The sequence below is a fragment of the Opisthocomus hoazin genome, chromosome 2, assembly GCF_030867145.1.
Source record: "Opisthocomus hoazin isolate bOpiHoa1 chromosome 2, bOpiHoa1.hap1, whole genome shotgun sequence".
NCBI classification, from domain to species: domain Eukaryota; kingdom Metazoa; phylum Chordata; class Aves; order Opisthocomiformes; family Opisthocomidae; genus Opisthocomus; species Opisthocomus hoazin.
The window spans coordinates 84249523-84273692 of NC_134415.1; the positions used below are offsets into that span (position 1 = coordinate 84249523).

General features: G+C 35.0%; 1 protein-coding gene across 2 annotated transcripts in view; it reads left to right on the forward strand.

Annotated features, from left to right (window-relative positions):
* ASCC3 (activating signal cointegrator 1 complex subunit 3) overlaps positions 1-24170 on the forward strand; it is a 307731-nt gene that overhangs the window by 243799 nt on the left and 39762 nt on the right. For both annotated transcript variants that reach the window (XM_075414315.1, XM_075414316.1), the window contains exons 31-36: positions 6015-6152; positions 6254-6374; positions 9836-9968; positions 12556-12681; positions 22042-22153; positions 22440-22574. In XM_075414315.1, coding sequence (XP_075270430.1) covers positions 6015-6152; positions 6254-6374; positions 9836-9968; positions 12556-12681; positions 22042-22153; positions 22440-22574 — 765 coding nt within the window. The remainder of the gene's footprint in view (positions 1-6014; positions 6153-6253; positions 6375-9835; positions 9969-12555; positions 12682-22041; positions 22154-22439; positions 22575-24170) is intronic.

The following is a 24170-nucleotide window of genomic DNA, read 5'->3' on the forward strand; positions in this document are numbered from 1 at the left end:
TTTCAAAGCTCATCCCTACATTTGCCAATACTATGCATAGCACATGCAGAAGTTCTTTAGGATTTACGCAGGACTGCCACAGTTTGCCCAGAGTATGAGTGGGCAGTCTCTTGAAAGAGTAGTTACCTATCTTAGAGCCTTAGAGGTGGGTTGTTGTTTTGTTCTCTGTAAGATTCTACATCCATACACATTCCAAAATGAGCTCTCTACTCGTCTTTGGATTTGCAGTCCCAACACAGAGCTTATTTTTCACCAAAGAGTGAAGAAGCAGCTGAAGCTGTCTTCCTTCCCATTTTCAGTAGCAATCTTCAGTAGACATCACTCTGCAAAGATTGTCCTAGTTATGCTTACGAGGCACAGGTGCATCATGACAGAAATGTGAATAGTTCCAACCCCTACTATTCTGTGATTCTGTGATTCTGTGATAGGCAGTGCATCGCAAAGAGAAGACTCCCCCTGTAAATTGAGCGATTATTCATTTTTTTTTTATTGTTCGTGGATGCCAGTGTGCCCATGAAAAGACAAAAAGTTATGCTTACCTTGCTTTTTTGTATAATCGTGAGATGATTTTTAAATACACACATTCTAGCTAAAATTCTAATTTGAAGCTGTCAGCCAGGACTGTCGTGTTCAAGCGTGTGACCCATTACTTCTCTTACTAAAAGGAACAACAGCACAGATAGTGCCACCAGTTTGTGATGGTAAGCTTGGGTAGGATCATTTATACTGTTCTACATTAGGAACTGACTAAAGAGGAACAAGTCTGTCTCTTTCAGGAACTGGGTCTGCATCTGTGGTGGCGGCAGATGTTGCGATCTTTTTACATCATAATTTATTAGAATCAAGTTTTCAGTTTATTTATTTTTCTCTAATGTTTTTACTGCTTTTTGGTTTTAACCTAAAACAAAAATACAGAGTAGTATTTGCTGTTTACTGTTTGAAGTTAGAATGCAGTTCTCACCAGCAATCAGGCAGGGTGTTTTCTTAGTTGATTTTTTTCTTTTTTTCCTTTTTTTTTTTTTTAAGAAATTTATTCCCTGGCCAGATACTTGGATTTTTTTTTTTTATATGTTTACAGTGCAAGGACTGAGAAGAAATGTACCCATGTAGACAGTTTTAACTTTAACCACAATGATTTTTGTATTCTGCTTTGTGCATCATTTTACCATCTGTGTCTTGTTAAGACTGTTCTTTATGAAACCTCTAGAAATAACTAAAATCCTTTAGCACAAACATACCTACTGTAATATTCAATAGCATCCATACCAAGCAGTAGCCAGCTTCCACTGAATAAAAGGGCACTTGAATGAAGGTCATTCGTTGCCTCCAAGAGTGCATCAGGCTCATACTGATTTTGCGATTTTAGAAATGTCAGTGTATAAACATGTGTGAGCTAATTATGGATTTGTATATGTGTTCATACACTATGTGGAAATATTCATAGACATATGCATGAAAGTGAATTAAATTTTACCGTATAGTTCTGTTCTGCATTGCTAAAAAAACAACCAAACAAAAAACCCCAAAAAGAAAACAACCCAAGAATATTTAGAAAGACAAAAGATGACTTTTTCTTCTCTAGCCGTTAAATCAAATAATCTGTTACCTTCACGTTAATGTTCTGAGGTAATGCTGTGCTATAAAACAGAAATAGAAGAGTCTTTTCTGTGTCATGGATAGGTATATTGCTGTCTTTTAGATAAGATTTTCCGTTAAATGTATATGTTCTAATAACATATGTCCACTGTTTAAGCCATATTTTAAAATGTTTCTTGAATAATCTTATTTGAGGTGGTTTAGGCGTCTTCTTTTGTGTAGGAGAGTTCTGGAGTAGAAGTCAACTCTTCATCAAAAATAATTTTATAAGATGACTTTTTTTCTGCCTTTAAAGATCAGGAGGGTACCCAAGAATGATTTCTAAGTGTTTCACTCATTATAGGAATTCAACTTCCTTCTACAAGATGTTGTTTTTATGACACAAAAGTGTGTCATAAAAAATTAACATTTAGTTATAACAAGGAGATGTTTTTATTTCACTTAACATCTGTAGCAGATGTGAAATATGTAATTATTTTTGTAAAAGCCTTCATAACTTTCACGATTCTTTTGTTTGGCACATCTTTCTTCTATCGGGCATTTTAGACAATTGATAAGCATTATTCAGTGGCATATGGTCTGAGTCTGACGTGCTTTGAAAAGAGTACAGAGTACTAATAATGAGGATTCTGTGAAAATGGGAAAACCAGCACAACAGATATGCTTTGAGAAAGTATGGTTTTTTAGCATCTTGAAACAATATATCACACTCAAAGGGACAGAATTGGGCTGCACAATCTGTTAGCTCATTCTTGTCCAATCTGGTCTCCTCCTTTCTTTTGGAGCCAGCATTGTCATCAACTTGCTGAATTATACTCTGACTGGAATGTATTTCAGGCACAGGGTAATGTATCTACTTAAATGGAATCCTATCTTTCTACAAAAGCTTTTTAAGTATAATAAATTTAAAAATATAAAAAAGTTCTATTAGCTTAAAGTAAATGGTTCAACAGCTTACATATGTGCAGGAACAAAGAAAATGACTACTTACTAGTTTGAGGAAAATCTAGTTTGTTCAGAGATTAGAATACAAAAGACAGAAAGAAACTTTATTTTTTTATAATGGATATTCTGCCATTCTACTAGACTCCCAAGCTGGGTTTCAGAGGTTTTTTATTAAAAGGTGGATTCCTAATCAACCTAATGTTAGGAAACCACAGGAGGTATTTTTGTTTGTTCATCAAAAAATTTGTGAAGAATAGCAAAACCCTTTCTGCGTGGGCCCAATCCTGCCTATCTTGGAGTCCAGGGAAAAATATCCTTCCTTCCATGAAGTTCCCCGCATCTGTGTTGTACAGGTTTTTTTATGTCAGTACCAGGTATATTTTTATATATTATTTTTAATATACTTTCTCTGTTCTTATGATAAAATATCTTTACCCTCTTGCGAGTTAACATTACAGTTGTTTTCAGAAAGATAGATACTAATGAAGTTATAACAATGCAGAAACATTAGATTTGTTTTATAGTCACGATGGTATGTCTGTCTCTGGTTAAAGAACCTATTAATTGTGCTATTATTTCTTAATGGAAAGTGATAATATTCTTACACTACGCTGACATAAAAGAGTTATATTTTTAAAGAAATTGTCATGAGAATTTTAAGCCTTGGATTGTGCCTGTGAGTAAAATAGTTGTGTTTATTACATTGATTTATGTGAAAGTAAGGGGTCAGCTAAAAATGACTAGGATTCCCTGCTGCTAAAATGACAGGATAGTAGTACATGCGCCAGCTCTCCTGCTAAGGGTTCTTTAGTTTTCCTGTGGTAAATTACGCTGCTTTGCAGGTATGACTAACAGCGCCACAGGCCACCGCTGTAATACAAGTCAGAGGGAGAAAAAAATAACCACCACTGATTGTAAAAGCAAGAAGAACATCTCTGAATAAATTCCCAGCAGTGTGAATTTAGGATGTTTTATGCTGGCAACTACATGGCAGAAAGGTTTAGCTTGGGTTCTGTACTGAAAATAACTAATGCTGCAAAACTGCGTGTGCTGAAGGAGCAGTCTAATTGCTATAGACTAATCCAAATCAGCTGATTTGATCCTTGTACTCTTCTAGAGGAAAAGGGAGTTTAGATTCATTGCTTTCCCAATACCAAATTCTGCTTATGTGAATAATGAAATAAATACCACTGGAACAGGCATTTATGAATGCAAAAATTGAGTAAAATGTAAATGCACAATTTTTTTCATTTACTTTTCTGATATTTTCCAGTGCTATTTTCTATTTTTTTTATCTTAATTGCTGGTCAAATATATACATATAACTGTTATTTCTCAAAGTGTCTATCTAAGCATAAGGAGCCTGTGCAGTGCTAGTACCATTTCGTAAATCCATAGCACAAAAAGCATTAATAGGTTTGAAAATACATTTAGTAATGTGTGTTGATGGTTGTAATTGTAGAGAAAATGGTATACAGGTTGTTTTATCAAGTTATTTTTTTGTCTTAGAAGAAGAAATTTTTAAGATGGGTCATAATTCATGTTGTCTGCACTGCCATCACATGTCTACATGTTGACTAGAGGAATCAAAGGTTTGCTGATTGCATCTAGACAGATAAACTTTATCCTTTAACATATCCTCCTTTCATTCAGTTCTTTACTCTCTTCTGCTTATCTACACCTCGTCTTGTTTCCCTTTCCTAAACGGACTTATCCCCTCCACTTCTCGGTTCATTGCTTTTTCCTTTCTGCTTCCTTTCCTTTCAGAGTTTTATAGTCCGTTTCACTCTCTTCTTCTGTAAGCATCCTTTTCTTTTATACATGCCAGCTCAGTTTATACAACAAACCTTTCATGTGTTATAATATAGGAAACTCTCAGGAACATCCAGGCAACTGCATTGTGAGGGAAAATAAAGCTTAGGATCTTCTGTTGACAGATCAAATTGGTTGGACCAAGCCAAAACAATATTTTTTTAAATTGGGTTCTCTGTTAATTCCATCAGTTCTGGTTCTGTTCATCAATAACACTTCAACAAACAGAATTTTTTAAATGCTTTGTAATTTTTTTTTCCTGACAAAATTGATTGATTTACAAAATCTATATTGTTTGCTTGGGTTTTTTTTAAATCCTGAATATGGACTATTGTATTCTCTGACTTTTTTGTACCTTTTAAGGATTTTTTTTTTTTAATAATGGTAGTGACATATGTTACTTGGATTTAGATAGGTGAATAATTTTGTTAACATTAAGGTCTGAGAATTATAAAACCCAGGAAACATTTAGAGAAGGTTACAGTTCTGAACATCGGAAGTGTAACACCTCAGAGTCCTAAGTGGAAATGAAAGTACCACTGCAGTCATGCAGCTATCGTATCTCAGTACTTTGAGATACTTAGTCCAAATTCTTCAGTTACCCTGAGTAAGTTGTTCTGCACTACTACTGTTTCTCTAACCTTGGGTATACTTCCTAGGTTAACCGTGAATGACGCTTACCCGTAAGTATGCAATATCATCATGCCACTGCTGGTGGCACCAGGAAACCACTAATAAGAGATGAGGTTTCAAAGTTCCTGGCTATAATTATATTAAAATCTCATAAAATAATAAATGGCCTTAGAAATAAAACAACAGAATGAAAATTGAGGGGTAAAATCACTAAACAAGATAGAAGTTTTAAAGCTTTTGTTCATTATTAGTAAGGGAACTTTCACAGAGGTCATCTACAGAAATAAATGAGCTTATTATAAAATTTACTACTTGAAAACATAGGCAAGAAATACAGTTAAAATGATAGTAGTTAAAATGATTTCAAGTGGTCACTGACATGAGATTTGAAAAAATAGTAATAGTAATAAACAATAGCTTTTTGTCTAGACTTCAAGAAGTTCTAAATGACACTTATTGTATGTTCAGTTTCACGGCAGGGTTGGAGTCTATAAATTACAAACTAAAAAAATATATTTTCAAATTTATTTACATTTCATCGTGTGAATAGGAAACTTTTTTGATGAATAATAATTGCAGAATTACCAAACTGAAGAACAGTGTCTTTTTATAGGCATTAGAGAGCACCAATTTATTTTTCATGACTGTTCTTATCTTACTGGTTATAGGGATTTGCTATGTTTTTCTACCAGTTCTAACCCCTTTGATACTAGGGATTGCATTAAACAAACAGAGCAGAATGCATAGCATTCGCCAGACCTGTCAAGATATTTTCAGTATTTTCATTTCCTTATCTGCACTACTTAGTGTGTCAATAGTCGTGTGCATTTTGTATTCCCCCCATCATTAATATAATATTTGAATTTTTTTTTTAGACTAAAACCAGATGGTTGAGAGACTGAAGACTGCGTTTTCCTGTTTATGAACAGCATTGAGCAAATTATCCTTGCTAAAAAAAAAAAGATAATGACAACCCTAAAAGTTAAAAATACCTGTTTTAAAACATGGAACTATTCTTTCTGTTGCAGATGAATGACATTATAGTGACAGTTAGAGATTCAAATCTGAAGCTGACACTTGCTTTTGGAATAGGCATGCACCATGCGGGTCTGCATGAAAGAGACAGGAAAACTGTGGAAGAATTGTTTGTGAACTGCAAAATCCAGGTACATTTGTCCTTTGAATACCGCCATAATGAGTTTTACATTGAATTTTGCGAGTTGGCTTTTTGTTGCGTGTACCTCATTAATCTTGCTTTCTGTTTTAGGTTCTTATTGCCACGAGCACGTTAGCTTGGGGTGTGAATTTTCCAGCTCATTTAGTAATTGTTAAAGGAACAGAATACTATGATGGAAAAACAAGGCGTTACGTGGATTATCCCATTACAGGTACTCACATAAATTATGGAAATACTCATATGCTGAAACGTATTTCAAGCATATACAAATAATCTGAATTATTTAGTAAATGGTCACTGAAAGTAGCTAATTTGGATAGAGACTAGGAGTGCTGAGGGAAGGGTTTCTTTGTTTAATGCAAGTTGTAAAAGAACCCAAGATTTTATGTAATAATAAAAATGTTTCTGTTTTGCAAATCTTTTTTCATGCTAAATTCCTTTAATGTGTATCATCCAAAATAGACATTAAATAATGAAAGGGACAATATAAAGTCATATTTAGCTACCGAGTTAATCATATAAAAGGAAGTGTTCATACATGCAAATAATCTTTTTCGTTTTTGAAACCTTTTGTAAATGGAAGTACGTTTTTAACAGTAGACTTAGCCATGGTTTGAAATGCGACGGTTGAATCACACATGTATGAGAACATAAAATTTATACGTGGTCACTTGACAGTAAACGAAAAACCTTGACTAGTCTAGTATTTTCAGTGGTGTAAGTGATACTTCAAGTAAATGATACTTCAAAAATAAACGGCTAAATTAAATATTTGAATTTCTGGTTTGATATCAAATTTTGTTGCTTTCTGGCTCCACTGAACTCCACTTTTCATAAACCGTTCTGCAGTGTTTTCAACAAGCTTAAGAAAGTGAACCATGGAAGAACTTCTTTCGGAGTTCAGACAGGGGGAATATTTGTCTGGATGGTACTAAGCTTGAAGAATGAGGACAAGCTAAATTTATTCCAGGTTTCCTGTTCTGTTTTCACTTTCTCTTTTCTTAAGAGAAAGTTTATTATTTAATAATTCTATACTATGCCAAAGATGCATACACCTAAGGAAAATCTAAATGTTATTTGTAATGTAAATAGAGAGCTTGCATCTTTTAAACTATGCAGTGTCTTTTCAGCAGGGGAAGCTTACTAACAAAAAAAAACTTGAACTGAAAATTCTACAGGGGTTACTTCTCCAAGTAACCCATCATAGAGCTTAATTTAGTGATTAGTGCTGTGCAGGAAACTTGGGATCAATTTCCAGACCAGCTCCCTTGTTCAAAGATTCTGGTACCACCTGGGAGTTTAGCCATGCACACTTACATTTTGTGACGGACTTAGTACAAACAGTCTCTGAAGAGATGTAGTATCTCGCTCGTCCTGACTGGAAGAATAGTGACAACTGACTTGATTACTGAGTGGGGAGAAGTCTTGAGGAAAGAAATCAACTCAAGTTTTAATTTTTGTGTTGAATCTGTGAGACTGTCAGAGACAAGTAGTAGAGAAAATAATATATTCAAAAGAAGACAGAAACTCAGTAAGCATTGAAGACTTCCTGTGCTGTTTTAGAAATCACAAAGGGTTTAGGGAATGCTGATACTTTCACTGTTGATTACCTTTTTGAATTCAGGTGACTTGGACATTGGGAGTTGCTCAATTCTTGAATTTTCAACAAGTCTTTAGGGGGAGGGGGGGAGTGTTCATGGAACACCACCATCTGTGGTGGAAGCATTTAGATTTTGTTGTCTGCACTGCAGCAGAAAATGCAGATTCCTTACTTTATGAAGAAACATGTGGTGTGGTTTGCTTAGAGCATTTTTATTTTTAACTTTCTAGAGAATATTTATGCATCTGGAAGTTCTGTGGATAGGTAGTACACTTTTGCAGCAGCAATAAAATGAAAATGTAATGAGTTTCTTTCTGAAATACTTCCAAAATTTCACAACACCGTCTTTAATGCTGCCCTCAAGTTATGCCTTCACTGTCCCATCATGGTATAACTTGGTTTCTCCCTGCTGAAGTTACCTTTCTGTATCAGGAATGTATTTGGCTCCAAGGAAGCAGCTGAGGGCAGAATCAATCATTCTGGAGTGTTCAGTAATTTCAAAATAAGTAAAAACGCTTCTCTCAGTGAAGTCAGAGGTTTTGGGGAGGGCCTTTTCTCAGTTACCAGGCATTTAGTCATCCAGTTGGGTCATATTTAACATTTCAGGAGTTTAGTCCAGTGATTAAAAGCAGCGAAGCAACATATAGTTATTAAGTGAAATATTTGGTTTGGATTATTACGTAGTGGATATTGGCAAAAATTATTTCCTGGCTCTTTTTGGTAAATCCATTTCCTGTACAGTATTATGCACAATTTAACTCACCACATTTGCATAGCAGAAAGCTGTTTCATCACCCTCCTGTGTACCCACCTATTCAGAAACATCATTTTCAGACTAGTTTCATTTTACATTTTCATGTCACTCTTAAATTAACAAAAGGAATAAACTGATAAAAAACATTGCTTTCTATATAGCTTGTGGGTATGCAAGTGAAAATGTGTTACTAAAAACTGTTTATTGTCATTGGGCTGTTTCTTCTATCATTGTCCGTTGCTGTATGCCATTCTGCACCCTCTGGCTTTTCCTTCCCCAACTGACTGTGGGGCCAAAAGCTTATTGCTTCTGAAGCCAAAGAAATCGCTTTTCAAAATGCCAGGTACCGCAAGCCACATGTTGCACAGGTATGATAGACCTTGTAGAGAATACACAGAACATAAAAAGTTTTGAAATAAGGATGTAAAACTTACTTATGAATTGCTTTCCAATGTTTCTTCAAAGTTAAATAGCAGTTGGAGGCACCAAAAGGGAATCAGAGCTCTGTTGATTGAGACACAAAACAACCTATGCAGATGCACTTCTCAGATTATGAGAAGACACAAACAAGTAGATGATAAGCATACTTATCTTGGTGATTGGGTAGCAAGTTCAGCATGTTTTGTATAAACTAGTATTTTTAGTGTTTATAGAAATCATTAACTAGTATGTGCAAGTAATGATGTGTAGGCAAACTTTGACTTTATCTGCTTTTAAATTTGTATATCGTGATCTAATGTAGGGACAATGTATGATAAGAAACCATCTCTACTCCAGTGCTAATAACTAATGTAATTTGTCCTGAAGTACAAGTGGTAAAGATTGTAGCTGTCAGTAATTAGAATTTGCCATTACCATTTTATCTCTAAAATATTCAAAACCTAGGAAATCATATAAAGCAGAAAAGCTTGTACAAGGAGCTTTTATTATTGTGAAGTCAAATACTTGAGAATTAGGAAATAATAGACAGTTGCCATTGTAGGCTTCATGAGTTCTCTTACTCATCATCTTTGATTGCATATGATCAAATGAGGGATGGATGTGGAATGGAAGGAGAGCAGAGGACATTTATATTAGATGTAAGCTTGGATTCTATTGCAGTGGGTGGTCTTCAAGTATGCAGGAAGATAGCCTTTGCCAAAAAGAAGTTCATCGTAAATTTATCTGAGATGGAAAAAAAAATTAGATGTGTCAAAAGCAATAGGGCATACAAGGCCAAAGAAATCCAAAAATCCTGTATTGCACGTTATACAGACATAAATACATTTATTTATATATTCAAATACATTTGGTTTACACATTATTGTGTCTTTGGCAGATGTACTTCAGATGATGGGACGTGCTGGCAGACCACAGTTTGATGACCAAGGAAAAGCTGTAATTCTAGTACATGATATTAAGAAAGACTTCTACAAAAAATTCCTTTATGAGCCTTTCCCGGTGGAATCAAGGTAAAGATAAAGCAATCAGAAAAGCTGATGAAACTATAAATAATACTACAAATGGGGGATAGAGAAAAGTGAAACAAAGTTTCTGTGCTGAATATCTCCTAAATTTTGGGGTCCTAGAGGAAAATCATTTCTGAAACAACGTTATCCATCTTTATGTAGAAAAATCCTTTCTTCCACGAGTTTTGAAGCAAAGTTGAACTTGAGTCCATTCCCAGATACTACTACAAATGCGTCTCTGGTTCTGAGTGTTGTCTCGGACGTTTGAATGAGAGCACAAACTGTTCTTCAAGGCCAGCATGTAGGACAACTATACATGAACCTCAGAACTGTCTCTGAAATTTTGGGACAAATTCTTAATAGGAAAAAAAATGCGTGAGTTTCTAGCACTTTTTACCTAGAATACTTCTACCATTATAGATATCAGGTTCTCCAAAATCTCACAAGTTCAAAAAGAAATCTGCATGGTGTAAACTACTACTAGTACACTTTCAACACATCTTTCACTTCAAATTTGCAATATTTTTGTCAGAAATGTAGAAACACCACCTTTATGCAGCCTCTCTGAACTTAGTTGATACAAAGTTTCCTGTCCAGCATAATGTAACTCATGCCTTGGTTTTGATATTTCTGATATACTTAGTTGTTCAATGAGAAGCACAACTCGTTGCATTGGTCTCCTATGGATGCAGGTTTCATGGAGGAATTCTCAGACATCTAATAAAGCGTGAGCATTACTGCAAGCTTTTCTCAGTGCTGAAGAATTCACAGTATTGTTCTCCTAAGGAAACTTCATTCCTCAACGTAAGCGATAATGGGACCTCTGTCTGGTCAGGAAATTTGTAGGAGCTTGAGACTGCTATCCACCAATGAAAAGTAGTTGAAGTGGGCTGGTATATTTGAAGGTTAATTTCTGTGGTGCACACAGAGACATACAATTTTTGCAAACAAAGAATGTGGAGACCTGCACTTCATTTCCTTAGGAAACTACACTTTTCTTAACATATAAATTGCACTTATCACAAAAGGCTAGGAGTTGAACTTCTTCAGAATGATAGCTAATAAGTCAAAAGAGCAGTGTGATTAAAATGTTGATGATATATCCAGACTGTATCTCACTAGCATAAATGAGGAAATGTCTCTGTTCATTGGTGTTTCTAGATAAAGAAATAGTATCTTCAGTATAACAGTAGTAATCACACCTTGTTCCTGTTTGGAATACTATAAATATTATATGTTTCTAGTACCTCATTTTGTGGGTATATATTTACTTTGTAGTTTGGTATATCCCATCTTTTACTATAAACAAAGAATATATGATAAATTGTCAGATGAAGATTCACATATTAATAGCAATCTTGTTCAGTTCTGTGTCAGTTGTGGACCGATTAACTTAGAGATGTCTTGGTCTCTTTTATGATCAAGCATTTGAAGTAAGAGGCTTCATAGTTTCAAAGAGAAACTGGGTGGTTTTGGAGGGGTTTTAGTTTCAGAATGCTTTCCCATCTGTTCTACCAAAGAACAGATATATCAGCTCTGTGTAGTATTTCCAATTTGTAAAATTAATATTTTTTTTAATTAAAGTTTTTTCTAAAAGCCATTGGTTGTAAGACTTGAGTACTCAACTCGTAGGGCAGGTCTGATGCTCTCACAGATCCTGGGTCTGAAATATAGCACATTAGAAGCAAAAGGGAAAGCGCTTTTTTATGGAATAGCTATTGAATCATCTGTCCAGTTTCTGTTGGACAATCTGGATAGAACATCTGCAATTCTTACCTTCAGAAGCGTGGGATCAGTGGTACAGAGCAGTAAAACAGCTACTTATATCAAATCATTCTTTACTTTTAGCAATAGAGAGAGAACAGTAGGAAAAGGAAAAGAATTATAATGCAACAAATATGAGGTTGATCCTTAAGGATAGTTGCAATCCCCCGACTGAAATCTGGCCAGGCATGATCTCATTAGATACCCTAATGGAGGTCTTTGTTCCATTTAATGACGCTAAGCAGCGTTTTACTTTGTAAGAATTCTTTTAAACTGCTTTTGTTCTTCTGTGTTTCTGAGTTTCGATCTTTCTGGGTAGAAGTATCTACTCTTTTTTTCTTTTTTTTTTTTTTTTACATTGGCTGAAGATGAGGCAAAATCTGGGGGAAGCAGTTTTGATGTCATTTTAATAGCCCTCAAGTATTTGTCAAGGATTAGCTAAGCTATTGCCACTGTTTCATTTCCTGTTTATCTTTCCATATGATTCTCTATTGGGTTAAACCAGTATGATCATATGGTCAACATACAGAATTCAGAAGTCACCACTGAGTAGCTCCGTCTGAACACATTCCGTGAATGACTTAAACTTGTGCATTCTTGGTCCAATCAAAAAATAATTTGAGTTTCATTCCACTATCATGTAAAGAAGATGACTGACTCTGCAATTACATTCCCCCTTCTTCCGCTTTTCCGTTTTACCGGAAGATAAATACATAATATTTTCAGAGTAAAAGTAATAAACCTTTTAATGCACAGCTTTACAAAATATATTACCTGTCTTTGTGATTGTAAAGTCAGCTAAGTCCTCTTGTTTCATGTTCTGCAGCTTGTTAGAAGTGCTAGCTGACCACTTGAATGCTGAAATTGCTGCTGGAACTATTACTTCTAAGCAGGATGCAATGGATTATATCACCTGGACTTATTTCTTCCGTCGACTGATAATGAACCCAACGTGAGTATAAAATACAAATGCAATTTAATCTAAAGATAACCTGAGGGTAGAGTTGATCCAAAGGTGATTCCACTGCTGTTGGAGCGTAGAATACTTAGCCGTCTCCAATGAAGGAGCATTACTGGCCCACACATGGAATAAAACTTGTGTGCACATTTTTTTAATAATTTTTTCTCCAAATATAAATGCATTTCTTGGCAGATAACTTTACAATTTAGTGACAACTATAAAATAGCCTTATTGAGGGGGCTACATCAGCATCCCTAAAAAAAAACTCCAGATTATCACATTCCTTTAGGTATTGTATTTATAATGTGTTACTTTTTTTTAGCTACCACATTGATATGTTCATCCCAGTTTTCTATAGAAAATCTATTAAGACCTGGATTTTCCTAATAAATGAGAGAATAGCTATCAGCTGTTTCTCTGTGATACAGTTTACTTTCATTAGGGTATCCTGGTGAAACCATGTGTGCAATATTTTCAGTGATTGTTATCATCCTGCCTAGGTCCAGCTGGTATGCAGATCACTCTGAACTGTTCCAGCAATGTAGCCTGCCTTTGCCACAACATTGTTTTGGGGCAAATGGTATGTTACCTATCATGTGATCATTCACCCACCAAAATAATGTGGCAAATAAGGAATTAGGCAGTAATAACACTAATTATTTCTTTATGTACTCCAGAGTGTTGTATTTCTGAAATCATGTTAATATCCGTAACATATGCCTGAATTTTCAGCTGGGTTCTTTATGGGCAATGGCTGGTGGGAGCCTGCAGGTGATAAAATAGTTTAATTTAATTCCTTTTTAGTTTTCTTTAGTTTTGAATTCTACATCTAGTCATATGCTGAGAATCTCCCACAAAACAGAATTTCCATCTGATCTTGGGAAATAAAAAATTCAGAGTGTTAGAACTGTAAACTAAAGAAAACACATTCAGTTCTCTCCCTTCATAACTAACAAAATGAATACATTTATGTGGAAGGTTTTGTGTAGGTTGGATGTGGGTAAAGCTGTGTTTATTTGTAGGACTTTGGAATTTACACATGATCCATACTACAACTAATGTTAAAAACTATGCCACTGCAGACACTATTCTTTTTTAGTCTAAAGAATAAGTAGTATTATTTTTAAATGTCCTGCTCTTGAATTACTGTGTTAATTTTGTTGATTTGTCTTTAGCAAGTTTTGATCATGTGGTGTCTGTGCTAGGTAGGTTTTTAAAGCACAGCAGATAGCCCGAAGGTAAGTGTAGAATATACAAATGTAGTCGTTTGATTTAGCAGGCAAGTTCTTCTAAATGTATAAGGAGGTTCCCAGTGAAGTATGAGGTTGGCATGTTGACTGATGGTCCTTTTTTCTCAGCAGTTTCTTTAATGTGAAATGTCATGGAAAGCTAAATCTGAAGTTATCACGATGTCAACTTTTATGCAAAAGTTCTGCTATTCTGAGAGGATTGTGGGAAGAAAGTTAGAGGAAAAAAAAAGAAAAAGCACACACTATATTTCATAGTGAGATGCAGAGCCTTTGTCGTGAGAAACAAGATGAACGGATCTTGACTACTCATGTCCACAATGGCAGGATAGGTATGCATATTGAAGTTTCTAATGAAATTGGAGTCTTCCATTAGAATGCCACAGATGCAGGTTGGAACAGTTCACAAGCTGTGCTGCTTTACCCCCTGTCTCATCCACTCAGAGGTACTCAGCATTCCTTCAGTACTCAGTCATGCAGGGAGAAAAATGAAGGATATTACTGACTGTGTCAAAGAGGTCACTTGTAGATACCAAGTGCAAATGCAATGAATGTGCATGCTTTCTATTCTTTGACATGATAATAAATTCTGTGAAGTTTCATCCAAAGTTACTAAACTAGCTAGTTAGTATGAGTTCCTGGACCTACTATCTGTGGTATTTTTAGACCTCCTACAAGCCAAGCAGTTCCAGCACGGTCAGCATTTGAATGAGAGACATGAAAGGAAAACTGAAGAGTTTTGTGAACGCTAGTCAGTGATAGTTGAGATAACTTTGAACAAATTGCAATATGGTAACAAAGTTTACTGTGCCATAGATAAGCATATGAAATGATTGATATTACCAAACCAGAAGTATTTGTGGCCCTTAATAATCCAAAGGTTTTAGGGTTTGGTTTTGGTTATTTTTTTTCAGAAGAGCAGGAGCACAGTGGCTGAATTTTGGTTTGGGTAGTTACACAATGCCCACTCAGCGTCACTTGACAGAATGTTCTTTATCATGTCCTGCCCCAAAGCAATTTTGCTGAGTTTCTCTGCTCTGTGAAACAAAATCTATTTTCCAGCCAGCAGGTGATTGTACCTTAGTAGTAAATGAGTAATTCCCATACTCATGATTGGCAAATTGCCATGGGATTCATTGGCATAAAAGTCATTGCATAGGATGCTGTAAATCCCTAAAATAATGGGCTTAGATAATATGCAGAAGATTTATATTCTCATTTATTGCCAGTTTTAGCTACTTGTATATTAAAGCTGCATAAACAAATCTAGGATCATTCTATTCCAATCCAGTATCATAAAATGCCTTACTGAATGCCTACAATTTGTAGTATTTAAGTAATGTTAATCTACCTTTGTTGAGAGATAGTCATCAAAGTATCCTTTTCTCTAAGTATCCAGGTTTCTTCTAAACATGCAGTCATTATGGAAGTTTTTCTATCACACTTGAGGTAATTTGTTAGACTTGTAATAATGGCTTTTTTAATGATGTTGTTGAAAATCTTTGCATGTCGCAATACTTCTTTTCATCAGACCGTTTTAATTTTGTTTGATGAACCCCTGTATCTTGAAATCTGTGAAATGGGTTTTAACTGTCTGGTTAAGAGAAGTAATTGAGCTGTTGATTTAAGGAAGTGGAGTAGCTGAGTGCTAGTTTTGTTCAGAGGCATACTGGCTAGTCGTGTGCATGCTGTTCAAGAGATGATGTGCAAATGAGAAACGTGGTCCAAATAAAACTGTTTGTCAGAGTGTATCAGTCTCAATATCCAGTTTCTTCCCTGTTCTTTCCCTCCCCCAAAGCAATTATTCCTAAATGTAGAAATTTTTGAATTTGCACGTAAAGTCAAAGTTTCTGTGCTACTTCAGTCGAGTACTACAACGTGTTCTTCTTTCCACACGCCACTTTACTCAGTATATTCTTTACTTAGTCAAGATCATACAAGACAAACCAGCAAAGTGCCCTGTTCTTTGAAAGGAGCTATTTTGAGAGGCTCATCTGTCTCCTTTCCTTGGCTGAAATTCCTTGTCTATTTCATTCTTTTACCCTTATAAAAGATTATAATCTGCAACTTTCTACAAAAGAGAAATGGCTATTGGAAACATTTTCTGTAAATCAGGTTATGATATTTTCCAGATACATGTGCAGCAAAAGAGAAATAGAAATTCACAACATATGTAAAGTTAAGTAGAATCAGCTTTCATTTGGAAAGTTAATTTTTAGATATTCTGAGAGCACACATCACAGTTAAAATGTGTGTAGTTTATTACGTGTTTATAAATATACATGAGAGATAGTGTGTGTGTGTGTGTATGTACACACATAAAATCAGTTTTCTGTGTAAATTCCTTGGGAAGACCTGAAAAAAAGCAATTTATTAATCCATTCTGAGAATTGTTATTAATGGTTTGTTTTTTCACTTCATGTCAGTCTTACGAAGTTTTCTGGAGTGAGAGAATAATATAGCATAAATTGTAATTAAATTATCTCAGAGTGATGCTCTTGTCGTCATACACTTTTATTTTACTTTATATTTCCTTCTCTCAGTGTGATTAGCTGAGCATGTCTAATAAAGTGAATAAAACTTCTGAATAAAAGTTACGATTTTATACTGTTCTAATATAGTTTCTGGTATTGAGGTGACAGCTAATATCAGCCAGTCACAACAGAATAATATGTATTTCAGTGACAAAATCACAGTTATTCAGAATTTTATGACTAGTTTGGAATTATATCAGAATGGGGATTAGTGAAGAAAGGTAAATTAAATAAGTTTAAGAGATAAAATGGAAAAGTTTGTCAGTAGCTACTAAGAACAGAAGCTAAGAAGGTGCAGTAGTTGCCGATATCCATATTTTGAGTTCGTGAACAGGTATTTCTCAGGGTAGATTCTTTCTTTTATGGTCACATTTGGATTTGCGTGAATGTATGTATACTTCATAAATAACAGCTGTAGACATTATTATGAATTTCATAACAAGAGCTTGTTCTTTCAAATTACTAGGGTCACACTGATGTGAAAAGTACAGGGAAGTAGTTCATTGTATGCTTTTACCAAACTATTCACATGAATAAAGTTTTTCTGATTCTCTCAGACTGTGAAGCCTCAGGCTGCCGAGTATTTGAGCCACCTCCAGTTCCCCAGACTGCTGCAGTCTTAGGTGGGAATGCAAAGCTGAAGACCCCGCACCTCTCCAATGAGAAAGCAAATATACAAAATTGTATATTTATATATATATTTTTATATATTTGTATATAATACAAATATACAAAATCTTCCTACTCTTTGATATGATTTACCTGTACAAATTATCTGTTGGAATATATCATAGGAAAAAGAAATGCCCAATCAATATATAAGCAAATTTACAAGTGCCTGTTACCTCTGATTTCTCATTTTGTGAACGCATCTTAGGAGGTAAACTTTCTGGTAAATATTTTAATTAGAAGCACTGATGTGGAGGCAAATACCTTGCTGGTGTCAGAGAAACTGGGCTGTTTTCTTATCTTGTTAAATAACCACGATGTACAACATACTAAAACTAATTAAAGATTGCGATGTGTCTGTCGGCATAAGCAAATATATGAATCCAAGAAAATACAGTACAAGTAAAATACAGATAGAGATTACTGTCTGCAGCGTATGTGCATGCTGTAATGCATTTTAGCAAGCCAGTCACGAACTCCAGAGTCAGTCAGTGATGCCTTAACAACAGAAGTGAGTTGGTACATTGGTTCATAGCGCTCTGGTTATGAAGGTCCATCAATTGTGCCATATACTCAGTACCATTTCTGTGGTACCATTTGAAGATGACAGCTGCTGAAGGCCACAAGCTGATGAAAGTAAACACAATTGATGACTGCAGTAAAGCGATTTACAGAAATTACTGTCTGTGCTTCCCCCATACTTGTTCATAACAAAATTCTGCTTTCAGGACTGTAAAATCTGAGAAAGCGCACTTTCTTGTTGTTGGGTCAGTGCTGTAGATTCGTCTTTTTTGTGCATTTGTTCCGAAAGGCCTTCTGGCTAGCAAGTTTTTCCTTTTAATATTTTTGGCTGCCTCTGCCACTGATCTTCATTATGTGTGTCACTATTACTACCGTATAATCTGAACATAAAAAACATGGTGCTGTAACAAATGACTTCACAGCATTGACAGTTATAGCAGGACCATTTCAAGGCTGATGAAAAATTTCCCAGAGAGAACTCAGGTCAGGTTTACATAAGCTAAACAGGAAATGATTGCCACCATTCACATTAAATCCTAAATGTTTTGTGTAACTTCATCTATATTTTATGTTCCTGCACATGTCTCTGTCTTTCTCAGCTGATGAAATTCCACACTTCCTTAGATTAGAGAATTAAGTTCATGTTTCACGGTTTGTTGTTCTTGCTAAGCTCTACAAGATTTGGGATTTTAAATATATTATTTAAAAGACAATAAAGAGTTCCTTCAGTTTTTGATTGTTTAAATTTTACATACTTTGTAAATTTTTATGATACCTAGGGGTTTGTTATTGCTTTTTCCCAATGGACTACTAATGGAAGTTAGCCTGTCTAGCCCATGTGCTAGATGCTGTTAGGATAAAACTGCCTTTGACTTTCACACCTCTCAGGGGACGAGTAATTGTTGTGTTCAAACAGCCTGTAATTGTGATCCCGCTGGCTTTCTCAGTACGCTTCTGGCTATTAGAATCATTAAACAACTCAGCACCTGTTAACAGCATTGTAAATATTCAACCCTGCTTGTGTGCAGGTTGAGTCCAATATAGGAGAAAGCTGACAGAGCCCAGCCTCATAAATTAGAGCTTCTGACAAGTCAATTATTGTGAAACTGGGCTTCACTGTGAAATAAATGAAATGGTGTGCTGATAAAAAGGTAGGCTGTCTGTTTATAGCAAAGGGAAAATAATGACTAGAAAATTCAATGCAGTGAGCATGAAACTGCATTGTTTTTATTCCTTATCTGTAATTAAATAGTTAGGTAATATAGCTTCATAGAGGAACTCACATACTATGCAGTTTTTATACTTGGAGCATACCAACATGCAAAATTCAACTTGCGTTTATGTCTGTGCGTTCAAAACACTGTCTGATGTCATGATACCTCTGTTTTCACTAATGATTTTAACTTTAGTCTTTCTAGATGAATGGCTTTGCTTTTTGTTAGGGGAAAATGTGCTGAGTGACAGGGAAGCTCCTGTAGGTGTGCTCAAAATTATATTTACCCCATTATAGATAGTAGTTAAAACACACTGGTACCACTTCACTCAAGATTACAAACTGTTTAAGATATTTCTTTACATTGTTTTATTTGCACTAGGCAGCTATATATTTACACCTTTGACAAAACATTACCAAAAATCAGCAAATTTAAAATTCACATAGTTTTTAAAAAGCACTACAATGCCTCTTATGATTGTGACTTCAGTGTGAAACACTGCAAATTAGGCAGAGCATAAGATAAAATCTGTTTGAATTACTGTCTTGAATTTCAGTCTCAAAAGAATTTCAGTGTAATGCCTGTATCTCTTCCTTTGTTGTATCAGTATTCATCATCAATGTTGTGGTACCACAAATAACAGCGCTGCAATGATACAGTGAAAGTCTGAATAACGTGAGAACAAAGTGCCTTAATTAGAATAATTTCAGTAGTGTTACATTCAATTTAGAGAAAAATACTAATGAATCATGAGTGGTGTAGCTGTATAAAATAGAAAATCTTTTCACATCCTTAAACAACTTATGTAGTTAATTTGCTCGATTATTTTCATAAGGTAAACAAAATATTACAAAATAATTTCTGCTAATAAACAGAATCTAAATGTGTTCGGTGACGTCAGGCAGCTAAAAGGTGAAGATGGAAATATTGACCATTTTTTTTCATTACTACAGTAATGAAAAAACTTCAGTAAAAAAATCTACTTCAGTAAATTTAAAAGGAGACTCATGAAAATTAAGTTGCATTGAAAACTATGTTAGAGTACTGTTTCTACAACTAAGTTTTCTTTGCATAAGGCTGATCATATATAATTGTCTACCATATCAAACTTTTTAGTCGAGATATATATTTATTTGGTTTTTTTTTATTTTGGACAATAACTAAGTTTTAAATATTTGAGATCATCTTAGCATGAACCTGTGTAAAATATCACAGAGTTGAATACTCCACTGCCTTGTATATACACCTTGTTGTTGTCTAATGTAGCTGACTTTCCTGCTGTCAGAACAGATTTTGTAAATCTTTTTCTTATGGTAGTAGTGTTTTACTCCAGCCCTACCCAATTATAAGTGAATATTCAATGCATCAGAGAATTAACCCTATAATTTGGGATTAATAACAAGGGAAAAAAAATAGAAATGACTGTACTGCTGTTCAGCATGCAGGCTTTTTCAGTTATGCTATTTCTATTCAAAAAGCTAAATGTTAAAAACTCTGTTTATGAAAATAATAATGCGAATCAAAATATGCTGATAAAACAGTCATGGACGGATGCCTGTCGTCTATAAAAATGCAATTCCATCTTTTGAAATTTGCTAGCAGCAGCATTACAGTAAGCGAAATAGAGCTTAAGTCAGGAAGTGGGATTCATCTGCCCAAATACAGCATCAACAACTGAACTGGTTGTCTAAAGTTCTTTTTTTCAGTCAGTGATTACATTTCACCTCATTCTAAAGCAGATATATAAAATACTTCAGATGAATAGCATTCTGTAAGTGTACATTTCTCTCTGTTGGTGGTAAAGGGAGTTAAAAAGACTAACTTGGGTGTAGCTGTGACTATGTAAAATCAGCTAAAATGAATCTCAGCACACTGTTTTGCAGCCTGTTGTTCACCTGCACAAAATTGCACTGAAAGAACCTACTCTCCACTACAGCATGTGGTATTGTTTCCAGTGGGAATGCTGAGTACATCGTAACAGTAGGAAATTTTAGTAAAGCAGCTAGTATGAACAAAGGAGCATCTTTCATCGTTGCAGCCTTCTCAGTAGTCTATTTGTGCAACAGTATTTTACAGAATTACATTAACAGGGATAGACGTTTTTACTGTGCTTTTTAACATTTCAGTAAATTATCAAATTTTTTGTTTGTTTGAATTCCACTTTGAAATTGCATGATTTAATTGCTCTGCTTAAATTCAGAGTTTTTATACTTCCTGAGCATGCTCAGTTTTTCTTTACTGCTCATTGAACTTAATTGTTACTTTCTGGGTTGGTGCCTTTGTTGAATCTAGGACACAAGTTCTTACTACATTTTTACCTGGGGTTTTCTATGTAAAAGCTCTCCCTGAAATTATGTTAGTTTGTGTGAGTAAATTTACAATACAGCCTAAGGTCTACAGTTAAGGATCAAGCTTCAATCACCAGGCCTTTTTTATATGCTGGCATAACAGTATGTTTTGGCACAATTTATGAACATTTTTGCTTCATACAAATAGCGAAGAACCATTGTCGCTATATATAGTTTACATAAACAATTTTACCTGAAAACAAACATGAGAAGTAACCACATCGACAAATATCCTATTCCTTTTTTTAGCAATTTTAACTTTGAGAATAAAATGACATGGAAATATAGTAACAAACACCAACATCTGGATTGGTGTAAATTTACCTTTTCAAGAGATGTCACTATTTGCCTATTTTTTATTTTCAGAATTCCAGGATGTAAGAACAGTTGCTATCCTTGGGGGATTTTCTTCCTTTCTCTTGAAGTTAAAATAGGGTTACTTGTATTAGTATTGCTTGTTCACTTTCATACTTATATAATCAGGAAAATATGCAATCAGGAAAATTTTCCCACTAATAAAATATAGCCAGTCCAGTTCTGTTTGTATCAACCTTTCTGTTAATAGACAGAGAAATTGCCATATGTACGTGCTTGTATTATGTTGGTTACTCCCACAAACCATTTAAGATTCATTAATTTCTTGTTAGGCTATATATGGGAATAGTTCTGCGTTTAATTGTTTAATGTGGCTACTTGCTGTTCCGAGTATGGGTGTGTATTACAGCAGCCTTGTCAGTTTTCCTACAAGACGTTATTGTTAAAAATCTTCAGAGTGTAAGAAGTATTCGTGTAACGCATCTGTTTTCAATTTATGTAGTTACTATAACTTGGATGACGTGAGCCACGACACTATGAATAAGTACCTCTCAAGCCTTGTTGAGAAGTCCCTCTTTGATTTGGAATGCTCCTATTGTATTGAAATTGGGGAGGTAAGACTAATCTGCGATGTACGAGATTCAGAAAGATACATGCTCCTGAAAGCTGGGAGCAGAAAGATACATGCTCCTGATTTGAGGCATTGAAGTTTGTCTACGGAGCTATTTGTAAGACTTATTTTGAGAACTGAGCGCAACTGGGGTTGCAGCTGAATTGTGATGCTAAATCGTTTTTGCTGTTTTCTGTTATAAAGTAGTCTTAAAATATTGCACCATTTTGTAGGAACCATTTATATTGAACCATGTAGGAATCATGTATATTGTGTTCCTGTTCTAACAGGATAATCGCAGCATTGAACCTCTGTCATATGGCCGCATTGCTTCCTATTACTACTTGAAGCATCCAACTATTGGGATGTTCAAAGATCAGTTGAAACCTGAAAGCAGCATTGAAGAATTGCTCTTAATTCTGACAGTAAGTGCTGATATTGTCTTAATATATACATATGTAACTTGTGACTCTTAAAGACACTTCCAAGTGTATGAAAAAATACCCCGAAATTAAGAAAAGCCTTCTTCCCTGATCTGTAATTTCATTTCATGTTTTGAGTAATATACCTGTATCATTTTTGATGTTTCGAGTGTTTAATCAGTACATCAAAATTACTGTATACACCTGTTTCTCTTCCTATGTCCCTTTTTAATGCTCAGGATCTATACAAATCTGATATTTGGTTTTTTCTAAGTTAATACTAAAATACCAGCATAATAACTGAATGTCAACATCCTAAATCTATACCAGGACCATCACTTTACGCTGGGACAGTGGCAGATACAGCAGCTTTAAGAAGTGAGCGAGACATGTGGGGGAAGACATGTTTCCTAAAATGCCTTCTTTTCCTTTTCCCAGCCACCTCATTATCCCAGAGGTGATAACCTCCAATAATGCCAGCTCATACAGTTAGTCTAGTGACTGTACAGTAGCGAAGCGCAATGCAAGGCAAAAAGATTTTAGGGTACAAATCTGAAGGCACAGTGTACAGTACAGCATGATAGCATTACATTTTCATCATAAAAGAATCAGGTCTTACTACATTTTCCTTTTTAAGTAGTTATATCTACAAAATCTTCTTTTTCAGAGTGCTATAACTTCACTTGTACAGACATATTGGAAAACAAGAAGTGTCTGACTATTATCCAGGAAAACTTCTTTCTGCTCGCTTATGATTATAGTTTCTGTCATGTTACATACATCATACAAGTGGCCCAAATTCTTTAATATTCTGATTTCCAAGTGTTAATTTCAAAATCTACAGTGCCACCTTATAGCATTTGTGTGGGTTACTTTTAGATTCTTTATTGTTTTGACATTCTGCCAAAACTTCTTTGAGGAGAAATACAAGAGGAAAAATAAAAATAGTGCTATTTAACAGTTTACATCTCAACAAAACCTGATCAGCATTTTATGACACTGGGAAAGCCACTTTTCTAGTACAGAGACTTTCTTGCTGATACATTTAAATCACCTGCTGCAAACATTCGGAGTGTTACAGCTCAGAAATAAAGACCACAGTAATCTTTTATAATGGAAAATGTTAGACAGCCTATATAGGGGAATTGCTTTCACTGACCCTGCAATATCTGTTTTTCTGTTGTCAGAAAACATTGCAATATGGAATGAAATTCAGTGTATTTGGCTGAATTCAAAAAGATAATCAACTGCAATTCCTATATATGCTGTATGTAAAATAACAAAAATTTTATGAATACCCCCCCTTTAACAGAAGTTAAATAATAAAATGTTGAGTATTCAAGATGATAACTTTACTCCAGCTGCTGTCTCTTTAAAACCTCTTCTCTCTGCAGAAAATTTTCTCCACCTAGAAACTTCAGAATGTTTTTTTCAGAAAAATTTGGGTAGGGAAATTTTGAGAATAGCATTAGCAGAGGTGGGTGACATCTCATGACACTGCCTAAGCTAGAGAGCAGCATATGGAAGATGAATGATGGAAGCAGAACTTAGTGCTGCCTATCTAATGTCAGGGCTCCTCAGCTATTTGAACAGTTTGCA